Consider the following 24,494-nt stretch of genomic DNA (forward strand, 5'->3'; position numbering starts at 1 on the left):
ACGCACCCCGTTTGAGAAAAGTAACCGAAGCGCTCGGATAAAAATGTTTTTTATTAAACAACGCGGAATGCAGCAATGCTAATCGCTGTCCCAGCAAATTCCTAATACGTTCAGTACTTTATATTTGAAATCTGAATGTTTATGTACAAGTTTTCAGTGTACTGTAAATGTAGCGATCGCGCAAAACTGGCTTCAGTTGCGTCATGACTGTCATGATTATGACAGTCATGTTTCAGGCCTAGGTGGAAGCTACTTTCAAATACATACAGTGGAGTCCCGTAAATTTGTTCCTCAATCTACCTAGAATAGAAGTCAGCCTGGAACAGACCAACAGAATGGGACTGTAGTATATTGTCGGGTGGAAACCTCGACAGAAACTGTTACTTTTCAGGATTCAAATTCAACAGTAGCAGAAGTAGCAGATCGATGAGCTCAAAGTCTGTTGCTTCGCAGCATATTTCAAGCTTGTAGATCTAGATACGTTTGATGGTTCTGTGTGACACTGCAGTATATAACCATACTGAGTGTGGCGTGTCATTTCAGGAGCCGCAGTACGGCAGTAAGGACAAAGACGTTGTTTTCTTTGCATCCGGAAATGTATCTATGAACGTATTCACTGAGAAGATGGGATACCTGCAAGGTAAGGTTTGCAAAATGTGCAAAATTTGATCTGGGTTATACTTTTAGCATTATTTTGTATAAATCTGTACCACCGTGCCTTTTTAATATTCTCAATATTATTATGTTTGCAAACTGTCAAAGTATTCAATCAATCAATCAATCAATCAATCAAAAAGTCGACTAGCTGTTTCCCTCTTATCACCACTAGGTGACCGCAAAATCTATATTCAAATTTTTAACGCAATTAATGCATGCTTAGACCCGCCCTATACATCCCATAATCCCATCCACTCTGTGTGTGTGTGTGTGTGTGTGTGTGTGTGTGTGTGTGTGTGTGTGTGTGTGTGTGTGTGTGTGTGTGTGTGTGTGTTACATACTCGAGGATTGTATATTTATATGTATTATATATGATACCGTGACTGTATTTCTATATATTGTATATTATACAAGGGGTATTTATATATATATATATATATATATATATTATGTTATACGGTGATTATATTGATACATATAGATATTATAGTATATAGTGATGTGGCATAGTATGGAGTGCTGATTGCAGTTCTCAGTCACAGGTCTGGCTGGTGCTCGGAGGCGGAGACTTACCTTCCACCTGCCCACCTCGTCAACGGGAGCCTATCATCATCAGAAGGCCGGCCAGAGGAAGACTACTTAAGAGCAGCTGTGATGCCAGCTCGTTGGCAGTGTGACTCAGTCTGTCATACTGAGAGCATACTGTCCAGGGGAGCTGTGAAGCGACACCTTTGTAAAAAGTCAACACTAGGGTCTCCATATACCTGTGTGGAGGTTCCTGAGTGTTTATATATATCTCTTGCCTGTCTCGCTGTGGTGATGTTACAAGTAATTATACGCACATTGATTTAAGTGGTATGGTATAATTTACAGGAGTATGGGAGCTTGCTTCTTGTAACAGTCATTATTTTGTTAAGCATTAGGTAGCGTAGAGAGTTTAAATAGGTTGATCCTTTGTAACCATTCTTTTCCTTTTGTTGGTTAGGATTAGATAGAAGGTTCTTTTGCATCTAGGATAGGTATAGTCTTTTTTGTTTGTTTCCCTGGGTTGCCCCATACAGCCTTTTGTTCTCATTATATAATTTAAATAACACTTGTAACTCGACGTGGCTCGAGTAGAGGGCTCAGCCCCTATATTTAAGTTGGTTGGAAACCCAGAAATTATCGTTATTAGTCCGTACAGGTTGTCTAGATAGAAGGTTATAGCTATATATATATATATATATATCCCCATATTGTTTATATATATTCATACTATTGCATTGATTGCCTATATACCTTCTGTCTATTGAATATACCTTATTGAAGCACTGTGAATAAACGACAGTTCACTTGCCGGCAGGGTTGGGAAGTAACGGATTACATGTAACGCCGTTACGTAATCAGAGTACAAAAAAACGGTAACTGTAACGTCTTAGGGTACATTTTAAAATGTGTAATCTGGATTACAGTAACGGCCGTATAGTAACGGGGGTTACAGGCTTGATTACAATCTCCCCTTCCCCTCATCAATTTTAGGGCTACAAATAAGTTAAAACACCAAACAATAAAATAATCAAGTCTTTGCGCTGTGTGTGTGTTGCTGCTGCTGCTGCTTACTGCGCAGTGAACACAGGCTCGCGCCGCTCGGCTCTAACACGAGCCACATCGGTCACAGGCAGTGGTTTCCCCTGCCGTCAGACTCCCCAGTCCCGACATATATTATATTATATTTCATTAGTGCTGTGATCTGTAACCAGCGGACAATGATCTGTAGGCTACTGTACCCGGGGACAGAGCTAGGGGAGACAGTGAGAGGAGGCGCCGCGTCGGGGTGGACTGACTGGAGCGCTCTGGGTTAGATTTTGACGGGGAGTGGAAAAATGATATAAAAGACACCGTTCAAATGACACTTTAATACTGTAGTAGTAGGCTCGCTAAAAACCATAACTCTATGGACATAATAACATGCAGCGGGGTGCAATCAGCCCTCCTCAACAGCTTGGTGATATGTTCAAACGGGATACAAATCCAAAGAGTTTCAGTTGAATCAGTTGTAATTAAATCTGCGATTAATTTCAGCTGTGACCAATAGATGCGATTGCAATGCGCTGGGTCGCGCATTGCAAAGTGAAACAGTCTGAAACTCATCAGCTCCGTAACGTTGCGCTAGAAAGCTGTGTGTGTGTGTGTGTGTGTGTGTGTGTGCGCGCGCACCTATCTGTCTGCCTGCCTGCCTGCCTGCCTGCCTGCCTGTCTGTCTGTCTGTCTGTCTGTCTGTCTGTGTCTGTGACAACTTGGTGTTAAAGTGCTAGTGTTTTCCTTCTTTTGTTTTAATCAATATCATTTTGTAGTCTTACCCTACAGCATGACTTTGGCTAGGGCCTATATTCTTTATATTTGTATATATTATGATTTTAAATGAATTAGCCTTTTGTGTGAACACGTGCCTTAATTGCCTAGCCGAATAGGACTGTATTTTAACATGAATCATAATAAGGTTGGAACTTGAGAGCCAAATATTTTCTGAGGAGGTTCTGATTGTTGTAAAAAGGTTGAGAACCACTTATTTAAACATATTTCTGTTGTCCTTTTCTTAATTTCATAAGCTCAACATTCTTGTCTGGTTATCAATGGTAAAACGTGTTTTATCTAATTAAATTGAGTTTTGCTTAAAAGTAATCAAAAAGTAACTGAAAGTAACCCCCTACTTTTTAAATTGTGGTACTCGGATTACGTTACTGACTACAATTTTTAGCAAGTAACTTGTAACTGTAGGGGATTACTTTTTAAAAGTAACCTTCCCAACCCTGCTTGCCGGCCTTGTTGCGTCCTTTAAGTACCCCTAGATATATGAAGGAAACGTAACAAGTGGGGGCTCTGGAAAACGGCTGGCTGAGTGAGTTTGTTGTTGTTTACGCTACTTGAATAAGGCAGTGGAGATGGCAACCTTTGATCTCAATGCGTTCGTGGCCGATCCCTCCATAGGTGAGTTTGACACTTGTCGTAAAGAAGACTTGATAAAAATTGCGGAGCACTATAGGATCACGGTAAAAAGTGGGGATGCCAAAGCTAAAGTCAAAGATCTGGTGTTCACGAGACTGGTGGAGATGGGTGTCCTGATCATTCCTGGGTTGGTTCCTGATGTTCCAACTAGCTTGCCTCAGTTCCCTGCCGAAGAGTTAAAAGCGGATGGGCTTACAACTGCATTTGTAGGGGGGACCGACGGGGCCATAGGAGGTAGTGGGGTTGATGGGTCGGAAAAGGGGGAGGACAAGGGCACGGCACCCCCGGTGGGACTGCCTCCGGTGGTGAGGTCTAAGAACTCTCTCGACCCCCCACGACCGCGCCTGGGTTCGGGATCCTCCTCGGGTTCAGCTGGGTCTACTAAGTCCGTGTTGGAAAGTTCTCAGATAAAGATGCGCATAGCGCGCATGAAAAAGAAAGAGCGAGAACAAGAGAGGGAACGTGACAGAGCGTTCCAATTGAAAATCACAAAAATGAATGTGGATAAGGAAATCCACATACAGATTTCCATACGGCAGATGGAGTTGGAATGGGAGGAAAAGGCAAAGGCAAGGGCCGCAGCGGCATCGGCAGGTCAACAGGCACCCCAGCAACGGTCCGGTCCCAGTCTCGGTGACACACCAGGTACGTCAAAATTTGACATTGCACGGCATATTGGATTAGTCCCCATTTTTCGTGAGTCTGAGGTGGATTCCTACTTTAATGCATTTGAGCGTGTGGCTACTGCTCTCGCTTGGCCCAAGGACGTTTGGTCCATTTTGCTCCAGTGTAAGCTGCTGGGTAAAGCACAGGAGGTCATGGCCGCGCTCTCTGTTCAGGATAGTATGAATTATGACATTGTCAAAGCAAGCATTTTACGGGCATTTGAAAAAGTCCCCGAAGCGTATCGTCAGCAGTTTAGGCAGCATACTAAAAATGCTAGCCAAACTTTTGTCGAGTTCGCTCGGGAGAAAGAGGCTCTGTTCGACAGGTGGTGCGCGGCAAGCAAAGTAACGGATTGTAAATCACTGCGCGCACTGCTGTTGATGGAAGAGTTTAAAAGGGGCTTGCCCGACAGTATATGCATGCACTTGAATGAACAGAGGGTGGCGTCATTGGGGGATGCTGCTATCTTCGCTGATGAGTTTGTTCTGACGCATAAGAATGTGTTTCATGCTCCAGAGTCAAGTATAAACAAAGCTCGCAAATCTGGTGATGCGCGTAATTACGCACAGACTCAGCGTTCGCCTGAGCGGGGTGGTGCTAAACAGAGGGAGGATCGCACTTGTCATTATTGCAAAAAGGTGGGGCATTTGATCGCCCAGTGCAGAGCAAAACAACGGCAAGATCACAATGGTACTAAGAGTATGGGATTGATCAGAATGGAGAAAAGTGTGGGAAATGCTTTTGTGGGTGCACGTTCTGGTCCTGACGCCAGTTATGATCCGTTTGTATTGGATGGCGAAGTATCGGTGGCACAGCATTCTGTTGAGCGCACTGCGGTACGCATGCTGAGGGACACTGGGGCTCAACAAAGTGTTATACTAGCGGGTGTACTGCCTTTGAATGGAGATACGGCCTGCGGGTCGAGTGTAGTGATACGAGGGATGGATATGGGATATATTTCTGTGCCCTTGCACACGCTGTATGTACATTCTGCTCTGGTCTCTGGGTACTTTAACGTGGCGGTGCGTGATGAATTACCAATCGAGGGGATTTCATTTATCATGGGGAATGATATCGCAGGTGGGAAACTGCGATATCATCCTGTGTTGGAAGTGATAAACTGTCCTATGGTGGAATGTGGTACTGCCAACGACCCCCTGTGTATGAAATATCCTAAGGCTTTTCCAGCTTGTGTGATCACCCGTGCACAGTCACGTAAAGCGGGGAAGGATTCTGATTTAGCTGACTCTATTGTCATGCGCGCTCTCGCAAGTGACAAAATGTTGTCTGCCGCTCCTGAAGCGTTGACACAACTGCAGAGTGTTAATGCCAGGGGGAGGGAGATAACTGAGGGTGGGAAAAATCATTTGATTTTGCCTGTAACCAGGGAAAGCCTTATCCAAGCACAAGATAAGGATTCCACATTGAAGAAATGTCTAGCGGCTGTGTTGAGCCAAGAGGAAATTAAAACAAAGGGCACGGGCTACTTTAGTGACCAAGGGTTGTTAATGCGCAAATGGTGTCCAAATGGTGAACAGGAATCAGATTGGAGCGCAGTGGTCCAAATTGTGGTCCCCACTGCATACCGACAGCAGGTTCTCTCGTTAGCTCACGATCATGATTGGGCGGGGCATTTGGGAATTACAAAAACATATTCCCGAATCCTAAAACACTTCTTTTGGCCGGGGTTGAAACAAAGTGTTTCCCAATATTGTCGCACTTGTGCGATCTGTCAGCTGACGGGCAAACCTAACCAAACCATTCCTGCTGCGCCGCTCTGTCCGATTCCTGCCGTTGGAGAACCATTTGAAAAGGTTATTGTGGATTGTGTGGGGCCTTTGCCTCGTACGAAGGCTGGGAATCAGTATCTACTGACTATTATGTGTGCTGCTACTAGATTTCCCGAAGCTATTCCTCTGCGCAACATAACTGCCACCTCAGTGTTAAAAGCTCTAACCGGGTTCTTTACTACGTGGGGCTTTTGCAAGGTGATCCAAACGGATCAGGGTACTAATTTCTTGTCAAAAGTATTTAAGCAAGTGATGGAAACACTGTCTGTCCACCATGTGATCTCAAGTGCCTATCACCCGGAGTCTCAGGGGGCGCTAGAACGGTGGCATCAGACATTGAAATCCATGTTGCGTAAATACTGCTTTGAGGCTAAAAGAAGTTGGGATGACGGGATTCCATTTGTGTTGTTTGCTGCTCGTGACGCAGTACAGGAATCTCTAGGGTTTGCTCCTAACGAGTTGGTGTTCGGACATACGGTCCGCGGCCCCCTTAAGGTCCTGAAGGACAAGCTGATGGCCGCTGACGTGACTCCTGACACCAATGTGTTAGACTTTGTTAACAAACTTAAAGGTCGGCTCGAGAAAGCGTGTTCTCTGGCTAGAGAGTGGCTGAAGGCTTCTCAGACAGACATGAAGAGGCGTCATGATAAAGTTGCGGTTAAACGCATCTTTAAGGCAGGTGATCAAGTCCTAGCCTTACTGCCTGTTCAGGGCTCTGCTCTATCAGCCCGGTTCTCAGGTCCTTTTATGGTTCTGGAAAAAATCAGCGACACAAACTATGTGATTGGAACTCCTGACAGGAGGCGTAAGAGCCGTGTCTGTCACGTTAACATGTTGAAGGAATTTCATGTGAGGGGAGTAGGGCTAATGGTGGCTGAGCCACATTCTTCTCCTACAGAGAGTGTGGATGGCCAGGGTGATCCTATGGATCTACAGGCTGCGGAGGACGATGGGTTGGTGCTGCGAGCATCACCTGCACCCGAGGGTCGCCTCTGTAATTCAGAAATGCTGATTAAGTTGCCTAAGACTCTCACTCATCTACGCACTGAACAACAACGTGACGTCATGAGGTTAGTGAAGGATTTCCCTATTCTATTCGGGGATATCCCCACTCGCACCACTGTGCTCGAGCATGATATTGATGTGCAGGCTGCACGGCCCATTAAGCAACACGCTTATCGCGTAAACCCAACTAAGCGTGCGCTCTTGAGGAAGGAGGCGGAGTATCTCCTTGAGCATAACCTGGCACGGCCAAGTTCTAGTCCATGGAGTAGCCCGTGTTTGCTGCAGCTTAAAAGCGATGGTAGTCCTAGATTTTGTACGGATTATAGGAGGGTGAATGCGGTGACGGTCCAAGACGCTTTTCCTTTGCCGAGGATGGAAGATTGCGTGGATAACTTGGGGTCTGCTGCTTTTGTTACTAAACTGGACTTATTAAAGGGTTATTGGCAAATCCCCTTAACCCGTCGTGCCTCTGAAATTTCTGCTTTTGTCACGCCGGACCATTTTCTCCAGTATAGTGTCATGGCATTTGGCATGTGCAATGCGCCCGCTACCTTTCAGCGAATGGTTAATATTGTGTTGGAGGGGGTGCCCAATTGCAATGCATACCTAGATGATTTGATCGTCTATTCAGGGAGTTGGGACGAGCATATTGAACGCTTGTACACAGTGTTCACTCGGCTAGCTAAAGCTGCGTTAACGTTGAATCTAGCCAAATGTGAATTCGGCAAAGCTACCGTGACGTATTTGGGACGGCAAGTAGGCCAGGGGCAGGTGCGACCTATTGAGGCTAAAGTCGCTGCCATCACCGCCTACCCCGCTCCCACTACGGTTCGAGAGTTGCGCCGGTTCCTTGGCATGGCTGGTTACTACAGAGGGTTTTGCAAAAACTTCTCGACTGTTGCTTATCCCCTCACCAATTTATTGAGTCCTACGAAACCCTTTATCTGGTCTCTCGAGTGTCGTTATGCATTTGAAACTGTCAAATCTCTCCTGTGTAGTGCGCCGGTCTTGGCTGCTCCCGACTTCAGTCGCCCGTTTACCCTGGAGGTGGACGCGAGTGGTGTGGGTGCTGGAGCTGTCCTGCAGCAGGAGGACGTGAGTGGACTTGTCCATCCCGTTTGCTATTTCTCCCGGAAATTCAACAAATACCAGGTGAAATATGCAACCGTGGAGAAAGAGGCCTTGGCTGTATTGTTTGCGCTGCAGTTCTTTGAAGTGTACGTGGGGTCGAGTCCGTTGCCGGTGGTCTGTTACACGGACCACAACCCCTTGGTATTCTTGCAGCGCATGCGCAATCACAACCAGCGGCTCATGAGATGGGCAATTCTCATTCAGGATTACAATTTGGAAATTCGACACAAAAAGGGGGCAGATAACGTAATGGCAGACGCCCTGTCTAGAGGTTGGTAGAGATAGGGTCAAACTTTGTTTGATTTTGGGGGTGGGGGTGTTACATACTCGAGGATTGTATATTTATATGTATTATATATGATACCGTGACTGTATTTCTATATATTGTATATTATACAAGGGGTATTTATATATATATATATATATTATGTTATACGGTGATTATATTGATACATATAGATATTATAGTATATAGTGATGTGGCATAGTATGGAGTGCTGATTGCAGTTCTCAGTCACAGGTCTGGCTGGTGCTCGGAGGCGGAGACTTACCTTCCACCTGCCCACCTCGTCAACGGGAGCCTATCATCATCAGAAGGCCGGCCAGAGGAAGACTACTTAAGAGCAGCTGTGATGCCAGCTCGTTGGCAGTGTGACTCAGTCTGTCATACTGAGAGCATACTGTCAAGGGGAGCTGTGAAGCGACACCTTTGTAAAAAGTCAACACTAGGGTCTCCATATACCTGTGTGGAGGTTCCTGAGTGTTTATATATATCTCTTGCCTGTCTCGCTGTGGTGATGTTACAAGTAATTATACGCACATTGATTTAAGTGGTATGGTATAATTTACAGGAGTATGGGAGCTTGCTTCTTGTAACAGTCATTATTTTGTTAAGCATTAGGTAGCGTAGAGAGTTTAAATAGGTTGATCCTTTGTAACCATTCTTTTCCTTTTGTTGGTTAGGATTAGATAGAAGGTTCTTTTGCATCTAGGATAGGTATAGTCTTTTTTGTTTGTTTCCCTGGGTTGCCCCATACAGCCTTTTGTTCTCATTATATAATTTAAATAACACTTGTAACTCGACGTGGCTCGAGTAGAGGGCTCAGCCCCTATATTTAAGTTGGTTGGAAACCCAGAAATTATCGTTATTAGTCCGTACAGGTTGTCTAGATAGAAGGTTATAGCTATATATATATATATATATCCCCATATTGTTTATATATATTCATACTATTGCATTGATTGCCTATATACCTTCTGTCTATTGAATATACCTTATTGAAGCACTGTGAATAAACGACAGTTCACTTGCCAGCCTTGTTGCGTCCTTTAAGTACCCCTAGATATATGAAGGAAACATAACAGTGTGTGTTTTTGTGTACACGACACGTGCGTGTGTCTGTGTCCTTTTGAGATTCTGAGGCTTCGTACACACATATCAGACGAACATGATCTGTGCTGTCCGTGTTTCATGGCCGCTTCAATGCTTTTCCAATGGAAGTCACGTGGTTTGACCAAACAGTTGTGTGTGATGGGGGGAGGGGGGCAATCAAGTGTTTGGTCAAACCACGTGACTTCCATTGGAAAAGCATTGGGGCGGCCATGAAACACAGGCAGAGCACAGTTGTTCTTTATGTGTGTACGAAGCCTGATAGGCCTACAGAAACAAAGTTTGAGAAACACTGACGTGTTGCCATTCTCTCTCCCCCGCTCCGACAGGAGAGTCCCTGAGCGTGACGGTGGAGGTGGTGAACAGCTCCACGCGCAGCGTCAAGCCGAAGTTCGAGCTGTACGAGAAGAAGAGCTACTTTGGCAAAGGTATTTACGGCCAGAAGAGGAAGTGCCGAACCTCGACCATCCTGAAGGACAAGGACGAGTCCGTGGAGAAGTCGAGCAGGAGGACCGTGTGCAAGACCGTCTGTCTCCCGACAGAGCTTCCTCCCTCCATCTTGAACTGCAAGATTATCAAGCTGGAGTACAGACTGAAGGTACGTCTGTCTGTCTGTCTGGAAATTTACATTTTCATCGATTACAAGTCACCACTAGAAGTAGTTGGCCTACCGGTTGGATCATGACACATACACCCTAATTTATGAATGAAAATTAATCGTTAATTATAATTCCCTTCAGGTTATCCTGGACGTGGCGCTCGCCAAGGACCCAGAGATTAAACTACCTATCGTGGTCCTCCCAAATATGAACGACTGGTCTTCTTCAAAGGCCCTGGAAGCATACAAGCACTGAGGGAATGTATCAGTGAAAAAATCATACTCAGACAAATGTGTCCGTAACAAGACTTGGCTACTTGGCTATTCAAAGCACGTTACAATGGTAAATGGTAAATGGTGCATTTATATAGCGCCTTTATCCAAGGCTTTACAGAGATTGTGCATTACATTCACCCATTCACACACACATTCATACACCGATGGCAGCGGAAACCATGCAAGGCACCAACTAGCACATCGGGAGCAATTAGGGGTTCAGTGTCTTGCTCAAGGACACTTCGACAATAACTCTGGGGGAGCCCGGGTTTGAACTGGCAACCTTGCGGTTCATACATTCATACATTGGGAATAGAGACAGTGTAGTGCCTCAGTAATCTAGGGTCATAGGTAAACCATGAACCTAGAATCAGTCTACTCTAAGCAGTATATAAAAAATCACACCTGTGTGAACTGAGTGGTGCAACTCCCCCCCCCCCTCTCTCTCTCTCTGTCTCTCATTAGCAGGCAGCAGTGCAGCACTATCTCTCTCTCTCTGTTTCTGGCACAACAGCGCCAGAAACGGTACTCATTGGTACTCGTGCTCATAGTGACATAGTTAGGTGAACACATAGGTGAACACATAGGTGAACACGGACATTGCTGTTCCTTGGAGTGGTTGCACCACTCAAAAATGAATGTGTGTGTGTATATGTGGTAAATGGTAAAATGGTGCATTTATATAGCGCCTTTATCCAAGGCGCTTTACATAGATTGTGCATTACATTCACCCATTCACACACACATTCATACACCGATTGCGGCGGAAGCCATGCAAGGTACCAACCAGCACATCGGGAGCAATTTGGGGTTCAGTGTCTTGCCCAAGGACACTTTGACATGTAGACAGGAGGAGCCGGGATTCGAACCGCTGACCCATGGATCATTGGACGACCTGCTCTGAGCCACAGTCGCATTGAAACTATACTGTACAAAGTATAGGATGCTAGGTCAACAAGACAACAAATGTAGGCTACTATTTCCAAACGGACAAGGCCTCACATTGTGAACTTGTAGATCTGCTATTATTTATATGAATAAAGATTATTGTTCGGATTTCGGGAGATTAGCCGAGTATCCGACAGACTCTAGCAGCAGACGGGATTTACTAAAGAATTAACACGCATAGGCTAAACTAAATGTTCCAATAATCGCTTCTCTTACAAACTCAACATGCTTTTTATAAGGTTTATTAGCTCATTATACAATACAAACACATACAACATACACACTGGTTTGTTTCTCCCTCCCCATGACACAGGTGGATACAGTACTCTGGATCTTTGCCTAATAGTCTGTTCCTCTCCTAGCTGTCTTTGAGGAGTTCAGCCCCTGTCGATCTTGGTACGACTTAGCTCAACACTACCAACCTATATCACCTTTGGTAGTCTACAACCTACGTTCACCTGGTTATACCTATGTTCTAGCTATGATCACCTGGTGTAGCTATGGTTATGCTATGGTTTTAAATCTGATTGGGAGACAAACAAGAGGCACAGATACATACATTGTTATAATCTAAACATCACACAACACAACACATGATATTAATTAAACACATTTCTATATGCTCACCACTGGCCTCCCGCCGTCCTGCTTCCCTGATGGTCTCCTTTCAAATCTAACTCCGGCCCTGCTTGCTTTCCCCCACATACAGCATGCCCTGGATGGGCCACTCCTCCCCGGCCAATCAAAAGCCCAGTGGCCCCTTCTCCGCCTGTCAGTTAACTTGCATCACACTCCTTGTGCTGCAAGCCTGGCCCCCTCTCTGACCAGCTTAACCGGTAGACTCTTAGATATTATTATGAAGGTGTTTGGTAACCCAATATCTAAGTATTGACTCTAGAACACATATTGATCACCTATGACAGGATTAAAGTGGTACTTGTTTACACATTGTTCCCCTGCCATTATATGTGCCCATTCAGTGAGTCATCACCCCCACCTCTGTGAGGTGTCTGGTAGACCCCTCTACACTCCAGGAAGGTGGCTTATCACCAAAACCCCCCTTTATGGCCTTACTGGAATGTAGAAGACCCACCACTTCAGAGAGTTAGCTCTCCTCTCTCCCTGAGAGCACATGGTAACACCCAATATCTCTCGTCCATCCATAATTGGACAATACACCCCCCATGTCTGCGTATGAAAATGGATCCGGAGATTTATTTTCATATGCAGAGAGATACCTTTTGACTACCTTCGGGCCACCACCATTCTACATAATTTCGGATCCTGCTACATAATACCGGATCCACCTACTGAAGTTATAATGATTATACCACTTCAAACAACACACTAAAATAAACACAACACACACATTAACTGCATACATCAACAAATGAAAATAATAAAAGGTTTACATGCGTTGATAAACATGGACATCTACTTCCTGTACCCAAACGCACCCTTACCTATTAAATTCCGTACAGCTAATCACACTTCTGTGTCTAATAATGTGATGCTGGGAGCGACACCAGAGCCCCCGAGTCTCCCTCCTTTTATGACCCCTTGACTCCTGGTGGAGGTTCACCATGTCATGTCAGCCAGGGTTGAACCCTGAACGACATGCTCTCCGTTCAACTATGTCCGTTTGTTTTATGGCCTTTTGCCCGGACAAGGTATTTTTATGTCTTAAACATCCCCCTCCTAGATTGAGGAATAAGACACAGACCCCCAGGAATGGCAGTTTTGCTCCTTATCTTAACAAACATACCCTTCCTGTTCGCCAACTGCAACCACTTTTTTGGTTACAACGCCATCCTGAGAGCACACAGACACCACACAAAGAAAGCATTCCCCCCCCCCCCATTTGAGAGGAAATCATTACTTCACATTCTTTACACACATCTGTTTGAGTGAGAGTGTGTGTTTGTGTGTGTGTGTGCGTGCGTGCGTGCTGAGTCCCAGAAGCCCCCAACCGCTCCATGCTGTGCAGTGGAGCCATTGGTTTTGGGCATGCCCCTACTTTTTGGACCGTTTGAAAGGGTCCCTCCATCTCCATTTCACCTTTTTCCTCCCATCAGGGTAGGAAAATAAAGGCACCTCCTTGGCCTTAGATTTTCCCCCTAGCCAACCCGCGAGCAAGCTATTGAGCTTTTGCGTTGGCACCACGACTGTCCCCTTGTGGGTTTGAACCACCGGGAATGGAGGCGTGAACTCTCTTCCTAGGAAATCTGACAGTGCGTCTACAAACTTACGAAACACAACTGCCGGGATTTCCGTCATCTTCTCCTTGGTAGGTTGGCCCGCCGTGACCTTCCCTACCAGACCGAGCCCCGCCAACCCCGCCGTGTCAACCCCCATGGTGACCGGCCTACAAGCCGGACTGGCCTCTCCCGCTCCGGGACCCCTGAGGAAGGTCTCACCCCCCATGGAGGCAATCCCCAGGCGTGTGAGTGTGCGAGTGTCACACTCTTCTCCCACCGCCTGTTGAACGCGTCTATTCTTGATGGCGTTCTTCTTGATGCCGCACGGCGATACCGTGAAGATGAGGTGCGCCGACCTGTTGGCCTCGCCTTCGTCATCCGCGGCTTTGACCCACAGGGACGTGCAGGTCTCCTCACGCTCCAGGATCTCCGCCCCTGGGAAGCCGCCTACTGCTTCCGCCCCTGTAGTCAGCTGCCCTCCTGCGCTGTGCACAGGAGGGGGCCCATTGCCCGCTGTTGCTGGCTCGTCTCCGCTCCACAGCTGCTTTTCTGCTGCTGGTTCTGTCCTCCCCACCTCGACGTCCGCGGATCCCCTCTTTGATGAAGGCTGCGGGACGTCCGCGTGGTCCTCGCTGGCAACCCTGGCTCCGCCCCCAGCCGTAGGCACCGTCTCTCCGTCACTCCGTCTCTCCGTCTCTCCGTCCGTGGGTCCCCACGGCACCGCCTCACCCACTGGCTCCTCCTGCGTGGGCTGCTCTCCATCCGTGGCTACCTGGATGTCATCGACTCCACACGGCACCGCATCACCCACTGGATTCTCCTCCTGTGTGGGCTGCTCTCCATCCGTGGCTACCTGGATGTCATCGACTCCACACGGCACCGCATCACCCACTGGCTCCTCCTCCTGCGTGGGTTCTCCTTTCCTGCTATCAGCAGGCGATCCACCGAGGCCTCCCCCCGCTATGTTTGCGACACCTCCGGCCCCTCTTATCTCACAGATAGCCTCCATGACCCCTTTGAAGCTAAACTGTGAGTGTCTTTCTATGCAAGCACCTAATTTCTTGCTCTCTCCGTCAGCCAGCTGCACCTCCCCCAACTTTCCCAAGACTCTACGATATCTCTCGCTCATGTCTATGACATTTTCTAGAGCAAATTGCAGGTACTCAAGTTCTTCAGGTATCTTGCTGACTGAGCCCATTGTAATGGACCTTTCTAAGCTAGTCTCATAGCTTCCCATTTTTAGATCATAAAGAGAAGCCATTTTCCACCCCCGTGTCCTCCCTCCTAACTCTTGAAGCAGGATTTAGTATGACAGGGTTAGTGGTTAGTGGACTTTCACATTCATTCACAAGTAAATGGTTAGTTTTGGACACAGGCTCTGTGCCTCCTCCTTTCACCAGGCGCAGTTCTACTGGGCTGTTGTTATCTCCATTAACATGCAACAGCGCCTCCCCCCCCCACACTCCTCGTGGGTTGCCTGGCCTCGCTTCTCCGTGCAAGGCTGGCAGCACACTTTCTCCCTTATGCCAATTGATGTGCATATATCGATGTGCATATATTTGGCATGCAGAGGAACCCCATAAACCCCTGTCAATGCCTACACCAAACCGCTTTTCCGTGGACCCATACCCACTCGAAAACGGTTTTTAAGCGTGCTGCATTTAGTAGCCCAAATCAACGATGTTCAGTTTAATTTGTGGACACTAAACGCGGCCGATTCCCATGCGCTGTTATAAGCACGGGCTCCTTTAGTTTGATCAAACCACACCAGACATACACAATCAAACGGGGTGCCGTTGGCACTGTCTCAATTGTGGTTTCCTAGTGAGGCACGATTCAAACGCCACCTTCTTACTTTAAATTAGGGACACTTTAGCGTCCGCCAATTTAAAGTCTTTAAGACGCGGCAGCGATTCAAACTGTAATATCCAAACGGTCTCGGTTTAGGCTGTATTACTTTGAATCGCCCCAGCCCGCGAATTAAAACTATCTGTGTAAACGGTCGGTGTTTAACCAGCCACTTCCGTTTACCAGAATCCTTTTTAAACTAGGCACTTTAGTGACCCTATAATTTACAACTGAATATGTCCGACTGTCGCGGCTTAACTATATTCTGTTTTAAATTGAGTCACTGCGGACGCAACGGATTAAAACTGCAGTATGTCTTAGACTATACTACGTTTTAAATTGCCCGGGCCGTGTTTACCCCTCTGTACGCTGATCCCAGCATACGGCACCTTTCTTGCACGTCTGTGTAAACGGTCGGTCTTTTTTACTCCAACCGGCCACGTCCGCTTACACAGAACTCTGTGTTAAATCGTGGTTACTGCGGAAGCAACGAATTAGGACTGTAATATGTCTTAGGTCCCATATTATGTTCTAAATTTCCCGGGCCGTGTTGTAAAACTCTGCACGTCTGTGTAAACGGTCGGTTTGTTTCTAACCGGCCACGTCCGTTTAACAGAACTCTGTTTTAACTAGGCACTTTAGTGCACCAACGACTTAACACACCACGTCTGTTTGAACGGTCGGTTTATTAACCGGCCACGTCCGTCCAAACAGAACTCTGTTTTAAACAGGCACTTTAGTGCTCTATGATTTAAAACTGTTCGGATTTCGGGAGATTAGCCGAGTATCCGACAGACTCTAGCAGCAGACGGGATTTACTAAAGAATTAACACGCATAGGCTAAACTAAATGTTCCAATAATCGCTTCTCTTACAAACTCAACATGCTTTTTATAAGGTTTATTAGCTCATTATACAATACAAACACATACAACATACACACTGGTTTGTTTCTCCCTCCCCATGACACAGGTGGATACAGTACTCTGGATCTTTGCCTAATAGTCTGTTCCTCTCCTAGCTGTCTTTGAGGAGTTCAGCCCCTGTCGATCTTGGTACGACTTAGCTCAACACTACCAACCTATATCACCTTTGGTAGTCTACAACCTACGTTCACCTGGTTATACCTATGTTCTAGCTATGATCACCTGGTGTAGCTATGGTTATGCTATGGTTTTAAATCTGATTGGGAGACAAACAAGAGGCACAGATACATACATTGTTATAATCTAAACATCACACAACACAACACATGATATTAATTAAACACATTTCTATATGCTCACCACTGGCCTCCCGCCGTCCTGCTTCCCTGATGGTCTCCTTTCAAATCTAACTCCGGCCCTGCTTGCTTTCCCCCACATACAGCATGCCCTGGATGGGCCACTCCTCCCCGGCCAATCAAAAGCCCAGTGGCCCCTTCTCCGCCTGTCAGTTAACTTGCATCACACTCCTTGTGCTGCAAGCCTGGCCCCCTCTCTGACCAGCTTAACCGGTAGACTCTTAGATATTATTATGAAGGTGTTTGGTAACCCAATATCTAAGTATTGACTCTAGAACACATATTGATCACCTATGACAGGATTAAAGTGGTACTTGTTTACACATTGTTCCCCTGCCATTATATGTGCCCATTCAGTGAGTCATCACCCCCACCTCTGTGAGGTGTCTGGTAGACCCCTCTACACTCCAGGAAGGTGGCTTATCACCAAAACCCCCCTTTATGGCCTTACTGGAATGTAGAAGACCCACCACTTCAGAGAGTTAGCTCTCCTCTCTCCCTGAGAGCACATGGTAACACCCAATATCTCTCGTCCATCCATAATTGGACAATACAATTATTGTTGTTGTTATTGTTGTTGTTATTATTAGGGTTTTTTTTTCATTACCTGAAAAGTCACAGTTTGACATAATATGAGCAGTGGTGGAGAGTAACTAAGTACATTTACTTAAATAGGTATTTGTACTCCACTATGCAGTGGAGTACAAATACCTACTTAAGTTAATTATTTAAATGATGCGTAGCTTGCGGAGTTAGTTCAGTCAGAAATACTCGAGGGGTTTCATGTGCTCAAGGGCGCATACATACTCTAGGGGTTAATATCCTGCATTACTATGTGGGTGTATTCTGTGTGTGCAAGACCCACATGTCATTCGCTGATGTGGCAGTCAGCTGACCAATTGGGCGGGCTACCTAGACTGCATGCTCTTCCTGCCTTCCTTCTGCTTATGGTTCCTGGTTGTTATGTGATGTTTGCTCCCACCACCACCCCAGCACCACCGTTGGGCTCTGTTTTTTATGTTCACCATGTGGGGTTTTATTGTATACTGTACATGTTTAATGTTTAATGATGGTGTTTGATTGTGCCGAGCAGAGCCGAACGCCAAGATAAAATATTATATGCACACTTTATTCTCATTCTATAATAAATATTGGTTAAATCTATTTGTGAGTTATCTGACTGAATCATGATTACAAAAGATACAGTACTTCAGCACTATATGCATTTCAGCCATTTGAAAATGGCCGATCTACAAGCTCACACTGTGTATAGAGCGTCGCAGTCCCGCCCCCTACCATGGACCAGGAAATGAATCCCAATGCATTTTTCCCATAGACATTTCTTAGTATTTATTTAAAGACGGTTACGCCGCGGACAAAGCCAACTCGAGTCGTGACAACTCATGACAACACAAACAATATTTTGGACCAAACAAATAATTACAAAGAAGAAAAACAACAAAAAAAGTGTTGTAACCTGCCGTTTTTTTCTTCTTTCTAATTATGTGCACATTTTGTTACCGGGGCGGACTGGGTGGTTTTCCAAATCACCCAAATCCTTTAAGTAAAACGTGAGTACTTTTTCCACCACTGCCTGAAAAGTCACAGTTTTGGACATACAGTATGAGGTTTCCACCCGACAGCGACGGTATAACAGTGTCTCATATTGTGGACCATGCTGCGGGTCGTGGGCCCATGCAGTGTCTGGTAACCGTCTGCTCTCGGGTTACCAATGTGAACGCGACACCTGCGCTAAGATCACACACACACACACACACACACACACAGGTCCAGAGCATGCCATCCTCATCGGCATCCTTGTTCATTCCAGAACAGACACAAACCAACAGAATGAATCAACTGGATGCATTTTAACCGACGTAGTCTCTCATACTGGATGGTTTCATTTGGAACCGTTTTAGAATCGAAGCCGTGTGTGACAACTGAACTACCTCATAGTAGAGAACTCTATATGATACAGAGAGAGCGTTCTGCATTGGTTCATCATGACAGTGAAGCATTTCTCTGTGGAGTACGACAAGGTAGGGCTGCTGCATTATCCATTATCGTAGCGATTTAGTGATGACTCTAAATTTATAATAGTTTGTCGGGGCAGAAACCTCTTGTGTTTGCCACATTGTGCAAAGCATTTTGAGAATATGAAAAGTAACCGTTTTGGACATACAAGGTCATTTTTCTCATCTATAAATATAGATATCGTTTGTATTTCTTGATGACATTTATGTCATTACATGATAATTACTATTCTATGCTCTGTTGATTAATTGAATATACATATGACCAGAATTGTTTCCTTTCCTTTTAGAATTTAGTATCGTTTAGTGTTTTACTACACTTCGGTGGTGTTAACCATTAAGACCTGGAACACATCTGTGTCGCTTTAGCTTTTAACCTTATACTTTAGCCGTTGAAAATAGCAGATGCTACGAGCTTGTAGATCTGCTATTTTCTGCTATCCTCAATCCTTATTTCTTCACAGCGAAAGTTTGAAACTCAAATCTTTGCCTCTGGGAACCAAATATTTTGAGATGGGGGTCGGTGGCCAAACATATCATTTTTGAAGGGTTTAGAAGAAACCTTCCCCCACAATGAGCCCCCACATGCATGGAGCTTTCCCCACGATAACAGAAAATACACCAGTATAGAGCCCTGATGGACTCCAGTCCAACCCCAAGTGGTTAAATAATGGATCAAATGCATTGGTTAGATTAACTGTTAACTGTACTTTTTGTGACAACAAGGTGAATGACAGAGGGACGTTCTCTCCTCTTGTGACAACAAGGTGAATGACAGAGGGACGTTCTCTCCCGGGGACCGCCTCTCCGGAAGGGTGGTCGTGGTCACCGGCAAGGAGGTCAAAGTTCAGTGTTTGTTGGTCAAAGCCAAAGGAAAGGTGGAGGTGAAGTGGCCGTCGCCAGAGGGGGCACCACCCCCCGCCGTCCTCAACCACACAAAGAAGAAATACTTCTACTTTGAACACATTCTACTCCAAGATAAAGGAGATGGTAATTGCCAATTTGTGGAAAGTACATTTACTCAAATACTTGTACTTGAGTACAATGTTGAGGTACTTTCACTTTACTTGCAGGACATTATTCAATAGGCCTACTTAAGAGGTTTGGGTTGTGTAGTTACCTTGCCATGATGTAACTCCAAAGGTGGACAAGAAATCAAAAATAATTGCTCTATTGCTGAAACAGCTCTCAACGTCACTCTATTAGTACGTGAACAAACACAAAGGGATTCAGACAATCACCAAACCCAGTAGGCCTACCGTTTTTATTCCCTCTACGTATAGGTATAGGATACACACGTACGTATGTATACTCGCATGCACACGAGGAGGATACACACATTTTAAACAATAGAGTGATTCTATATATTTATCAATTACAGGATCTTTTAAATATTCGTATGGAAGTTGCTCAATTTAAGTTCAGTATCGAGTTTCTTCTATAGGTTTAGCCCAATGGTGGATAAACATCTCTCTTTGGTGTTAGTCTTTGTTGAGCTTTTAAAAAAATCCAGTTCCCTTGAGTTCATGTCTGCTTTATTGGCTTAAACCGATTGGAAGTAAGTTATTGAATACCTTGTACATTATTGTAGCGGTGTTATGGTTGACCATGTCTCAAGTTTCAGTGTGCGATTATAATGGATAATAATAATAACTGCACTTACATTGTCATTGACAATGTAAATCAATGAGGAGCACATTTTCAATTATCAATTTCTTATGAATGGAGCAATATATTTTGATATATATATATATATATATTAACTTTGAAGTTACATCATGGCAAGTTGCCATTGATTATATTGATCAAAACTGTTGATTGAGCAGTTTTTAATAGAATATTTATATTTTTTTATTTATTTTTCTCCTTAATGTCTTTTTCTCCAGGCTCTGTAATCATTGGCCCGGGGAAAAGTGTGTTTTCATTCACCTTTGAAATTCCAGAAAGGTGTGTGTTCCTTTGAATACAGTAGTGCTGATTTTGACTGCAAATTCGGAAAAAGGTTTCATATTTCTTGTCATCTGAAATGTTTTAGTCTAATGGCGTTGTAATGCCTGATTTTACACTTGGTTGCATGCTGAAAATAACCAATCTACAATCTTGTAGATCAGCTATTTTCAGAGCGCAACAACAACCAAGTGCATGCCAAACATAAAATGACTTGTCTTTTAGTTATACTGTTCTCCACTAGTCCGTCCCTAACATTTTAGTGTAGTTTTTATTCGTTGACAAAATTGTCAGCATATTTAGTGAATAGTTTTAGTCATCATACTGTTGTAGGTATCGTTTATATTTTTCGTCATAGTTTTAGTCGACAAAATCAACATTGATTTGGATATGTTCACACTCGCAGAGATATGCCTTCCTCTTACGAGGGTAAATGGGGCAGGATTGCATACAGCCTGCGAGCCAAGATGACCCAGTCCATTTGGTTGGTGCACAAAGCCAAGACACACTTCCCCTTCTTGACAAAGGCAGAGTTTCCGTTTGTGTCCAAGTCAGAAATGATCATCATAGGATTGAAGGTATGCTTTTTTTGGTATCACTTTACTTGGTCGGATCTATAGGTAGGCCTACTAATGCATTTCTAATGCATTGTAGTGCACCTATGGCTCGTTATAAATGTGTATAAGTATGAGACCTTAATTATAATGACATTTATAATATATTTTAAGTGATGGTCATGCATTATAAACTCAGTGGAACAGCACATTACAGCTACATTAAAGGAGTTATAAGTGCATTATAATGCATTATAACTGTGGTTATAATGCATTATTGGCTTGGTTGAATGCGTGATTCTGATTGGTCAATCACTGAATTCAGTGGCGTGTTATCTTTTTTTATCAAAGACTCAATTTGGTGCTGCATCCAACATATAAGATCCATGCAAATAAACACACAATGTAATTTACACATTGCTCTCAAGAATGTTTTTGAAAACATTTGAAAGGAGTAGGCCTAACTGAAAATGTATTCTATTTGATCAACACTTCCTTGTTTTCCGAGGCGACTGTCCGCCCAGCTCAACACTTATGGAATACTTTCATTATACCGTAAGCAAGAAAATACTTTGTTTTGTTGTTACTTTTGGGTAAATGTATTAATGAATCTATTAAAGGAGCATTCAGTGATTTGGGTGATTTGGAAAACCACCCAGTCCGCCCCGGTAACAAAATGTGCACATGCACGCTCTACAGTGGGGGGAAGTGCAACAGGCCAACAGCATGTGCACCAAGGCCCGCCCCCACTCGATCATGATTGGAGGAAGGCCCATCTCATCCTGATTGGATGAAGGTTTTGCCACCCGCCACCAAAACTGAAACTAGGGTTTTTTGACCCCAGGGGCTCACTGGGGACAGGGAGGATTTCCTTATATGGTCAGCACACTCTATAGTAGGGAGGATTATCCAGAAAAAAAGAAAAAATAAGTGATATTTGAATTAAGTCAAATCACTGAATATACCTTTAAGTAGCCGTGTAATAAGTCCCAATAAAACTTTTAGGGAGAAATCTTATTTCTCAACAATGACCGGCTGGCCGCCAATTATCCCTTGCGCGACCTTAATACAAAGTTTAACCTCTTACCTATGCACACAGAATAACTTCTGGGTAATTTCAATACATCCTTCACAGGTGTTACCGATGATACTAATTGAAGGCTCTGTTCCATGGGGTCACTGGAAACACTGCTACACCAGTGGGTCTCAAAGTGTCCTTGAGTGGGTTCCAAATGGCCCGTACGGGTGTGTAACTCTCAGAGGGGGTCCTTGTACAGTCTATGGTTTGAGAAGCACTGTACACCAAATGGAACAGTAATAAGTATCAATTAGTATCATCGGTAACACCTGAAGGAAGCAGTACAGGGAAGGGGCTCAGAAGTGGGAAGAGTTATGTGATGTACTGACAGCCTTTCCATCGTGTCTCCTGCAGGAACCTCAGTACGGAACCAGAATCTCGTTCTATGGATGTGGGAAAGTCACTCTGAATGTCACCTCTGAGAAGATGGGCTTAACACAAGGTAGATCTGCTATGGCCCGCATATTTGCTGCCATGACAGGAACATAAATATCACTCGATAACATGATATGCATCACGCTATATAACATGATACATCGTTGCTGTCAGGCAATACCATATTCATGAGTTTTATTTATTATTATTCTGCACTTAAATTTCACAGTTTTTCTTTTTCATTTACGGCTTTTGCATTTTGCATTACGTCATTTGCTTTTGCATTGCATTCAAATGACCTTTAATATTGTGTCTCTTTTTAAACTTTTAAATATTAAATTTTCCTTCCATGTTTCATGTAAAGCACATAGCAACTTGCCTCGTTGAAACATGTAATAGAATTATAGCTGGGTCCCAATTCGTTATAATCGTGCACTTGGTGACAAGTTTTAGATTTTTGGCATGGTGTTAGGTATGGTTATAAGGTTTTCAAAAACCATCGCAAACGAGTTGGGCTCGCCCCCTAGTGGTCTGTTTGCAATGAATCTAATATTAAATGGGTCAGTATATGGTTACAAATCAAAATAATTGATAAAAGAGATTTTCCAATGGATTATATTAGTATTGGGTATGCTAAATAACATATTAAAAATGTGGGTGAAAATAACTTCTGGAAAGGCGTCATTTTCAAGATAGCGTCCACGATGGCTTAAAATGCCTATAAACTGGGATTTAATACATAAAAAATCACAACAATTATGCACTTGGTGACAAGTTCTTGATTTTTGGCATGGTGTTAGGGATGGGCATAAGGTTTTAAAAAACCATCGCAAACGAGTTGGGCTCGCCCCCCGGGGCCTAGTGGTCCGTTTGCAATGAATCTAATTTTAAATGGGCCAGTATATGGTTAAAAACCATAATAATGGATAAAAGAAAAAATTCAATGGATTCTATTAGTATTGGGTATGCTAAATAATAATGTATGAAAAAAGAATGTAGGAAAAAATAACTTCTGGAAAGGCATCATTTTCAAGATTGTGTCCACAATAGCTGCAAAATGCCTATAAAGCTGATCTAATCAAAAACTTGTCACCAAGTGCATAATTGTTGTGATTTTTGTATGTATTAAATCCCAGTTTATAGGCATTTTAAGCTCACTGAGGCCACCGTGGACGCCATCTTGAAAATGATGCCTTTCCAGAAGTTATTTTCACCCAAATTTTGAACATGTTATTTAGCATACCCAATACTAATAGAATCCATTGGAAAATCTCTTTTATCAATTATTTTGGTTTTTACCCATATACTTTAATATTTGATTCATTGCAAACAGACCACTATCGATCCACGATTGAACCACGATCTTGTTGATTTTGGACGAATTGGGACCCAGCTATTATAATGTATTGACAAATGGACATACTTACCTGAAAAAGTACACTACCTTTTGTATAAAAGGTGAGTCCATGGAGGTGACGGCGGAGGTTCTGAATGAGTCCACGTCCGCCGTGACGCCCATGTTCCACCTGTGTGAGAAGCAGACATTTGTGTCCGGCTCGGAGAGGACGGTACACACCGTCGGCGTCCAGTTCGGGACGGGGGACAGCGTCCCCGCGGCCAGCAGCCTCACAGTGTCCAGGGTTCTCAGCGCTCCTCCCACAATGCATCCCACCTTCTTCAACTGCTCCATGATGAAGCTGGAGTACAGGCTGAAGGTATGTATAGAGCACT

The 24,494-nt window shown here is 44.4% G+C and overlaps 1 protein-coding gene across 1 annotated transcript in view; it reads left to right on the top strand.

Moving 5' to 3' along the window:
• Positions 1 to 24,494, top strand: part of LOC306933648 (uncharacterized protein) — a gene marked incomplete at its 3' end in the record, with an annotated part of 46,933 nt that overhangs the window by 1,969 nt on the left and 20,470 nt on the right. The window contains exons 5-11 of the mRNA XM_079515963.1: positions 544 to 640; positions 9,954 to 10,222; positions 19,577 to 19,799; positions 20,696 to 20,756; positions 21,163 to 21,334; positions 22,743 to 22,830; positions 24,222 to 24,478. Of these exons, the coding sequence (XP_079372089.1) occupies positions 544 to 640; positions 9,954 to 10,222; positions 19,577 to 19,799; positions 20,696 to 20,756; positions 21,163 to 21,334; positions 22,743 to 22,830; positions 24,222 to 24,478 (1,167 nt within the window). The remainder of the gene's footprint in view (positions 1 to 543; positions 641 to 9,953; positions 10,223 to 19,576; positions 19,800 to 20,695; positions 20,757 to 21,162; positions 21,335 to 22,742; positions 22,831 to 24,221; positions 24,479 to 24,494) is intronic.

This window comes from Electrona antarctica (genome assembly GCF_951216825.1).
Source record: "Electrona antarctica genome assembly, chromosome: 12".
Taxonomy (NCBI): Eukaryota; Metazoa; Chordata; class Actinopteri; order Myctophiformes; family Myctophidae; genus Electrona; species Electrona antarctica.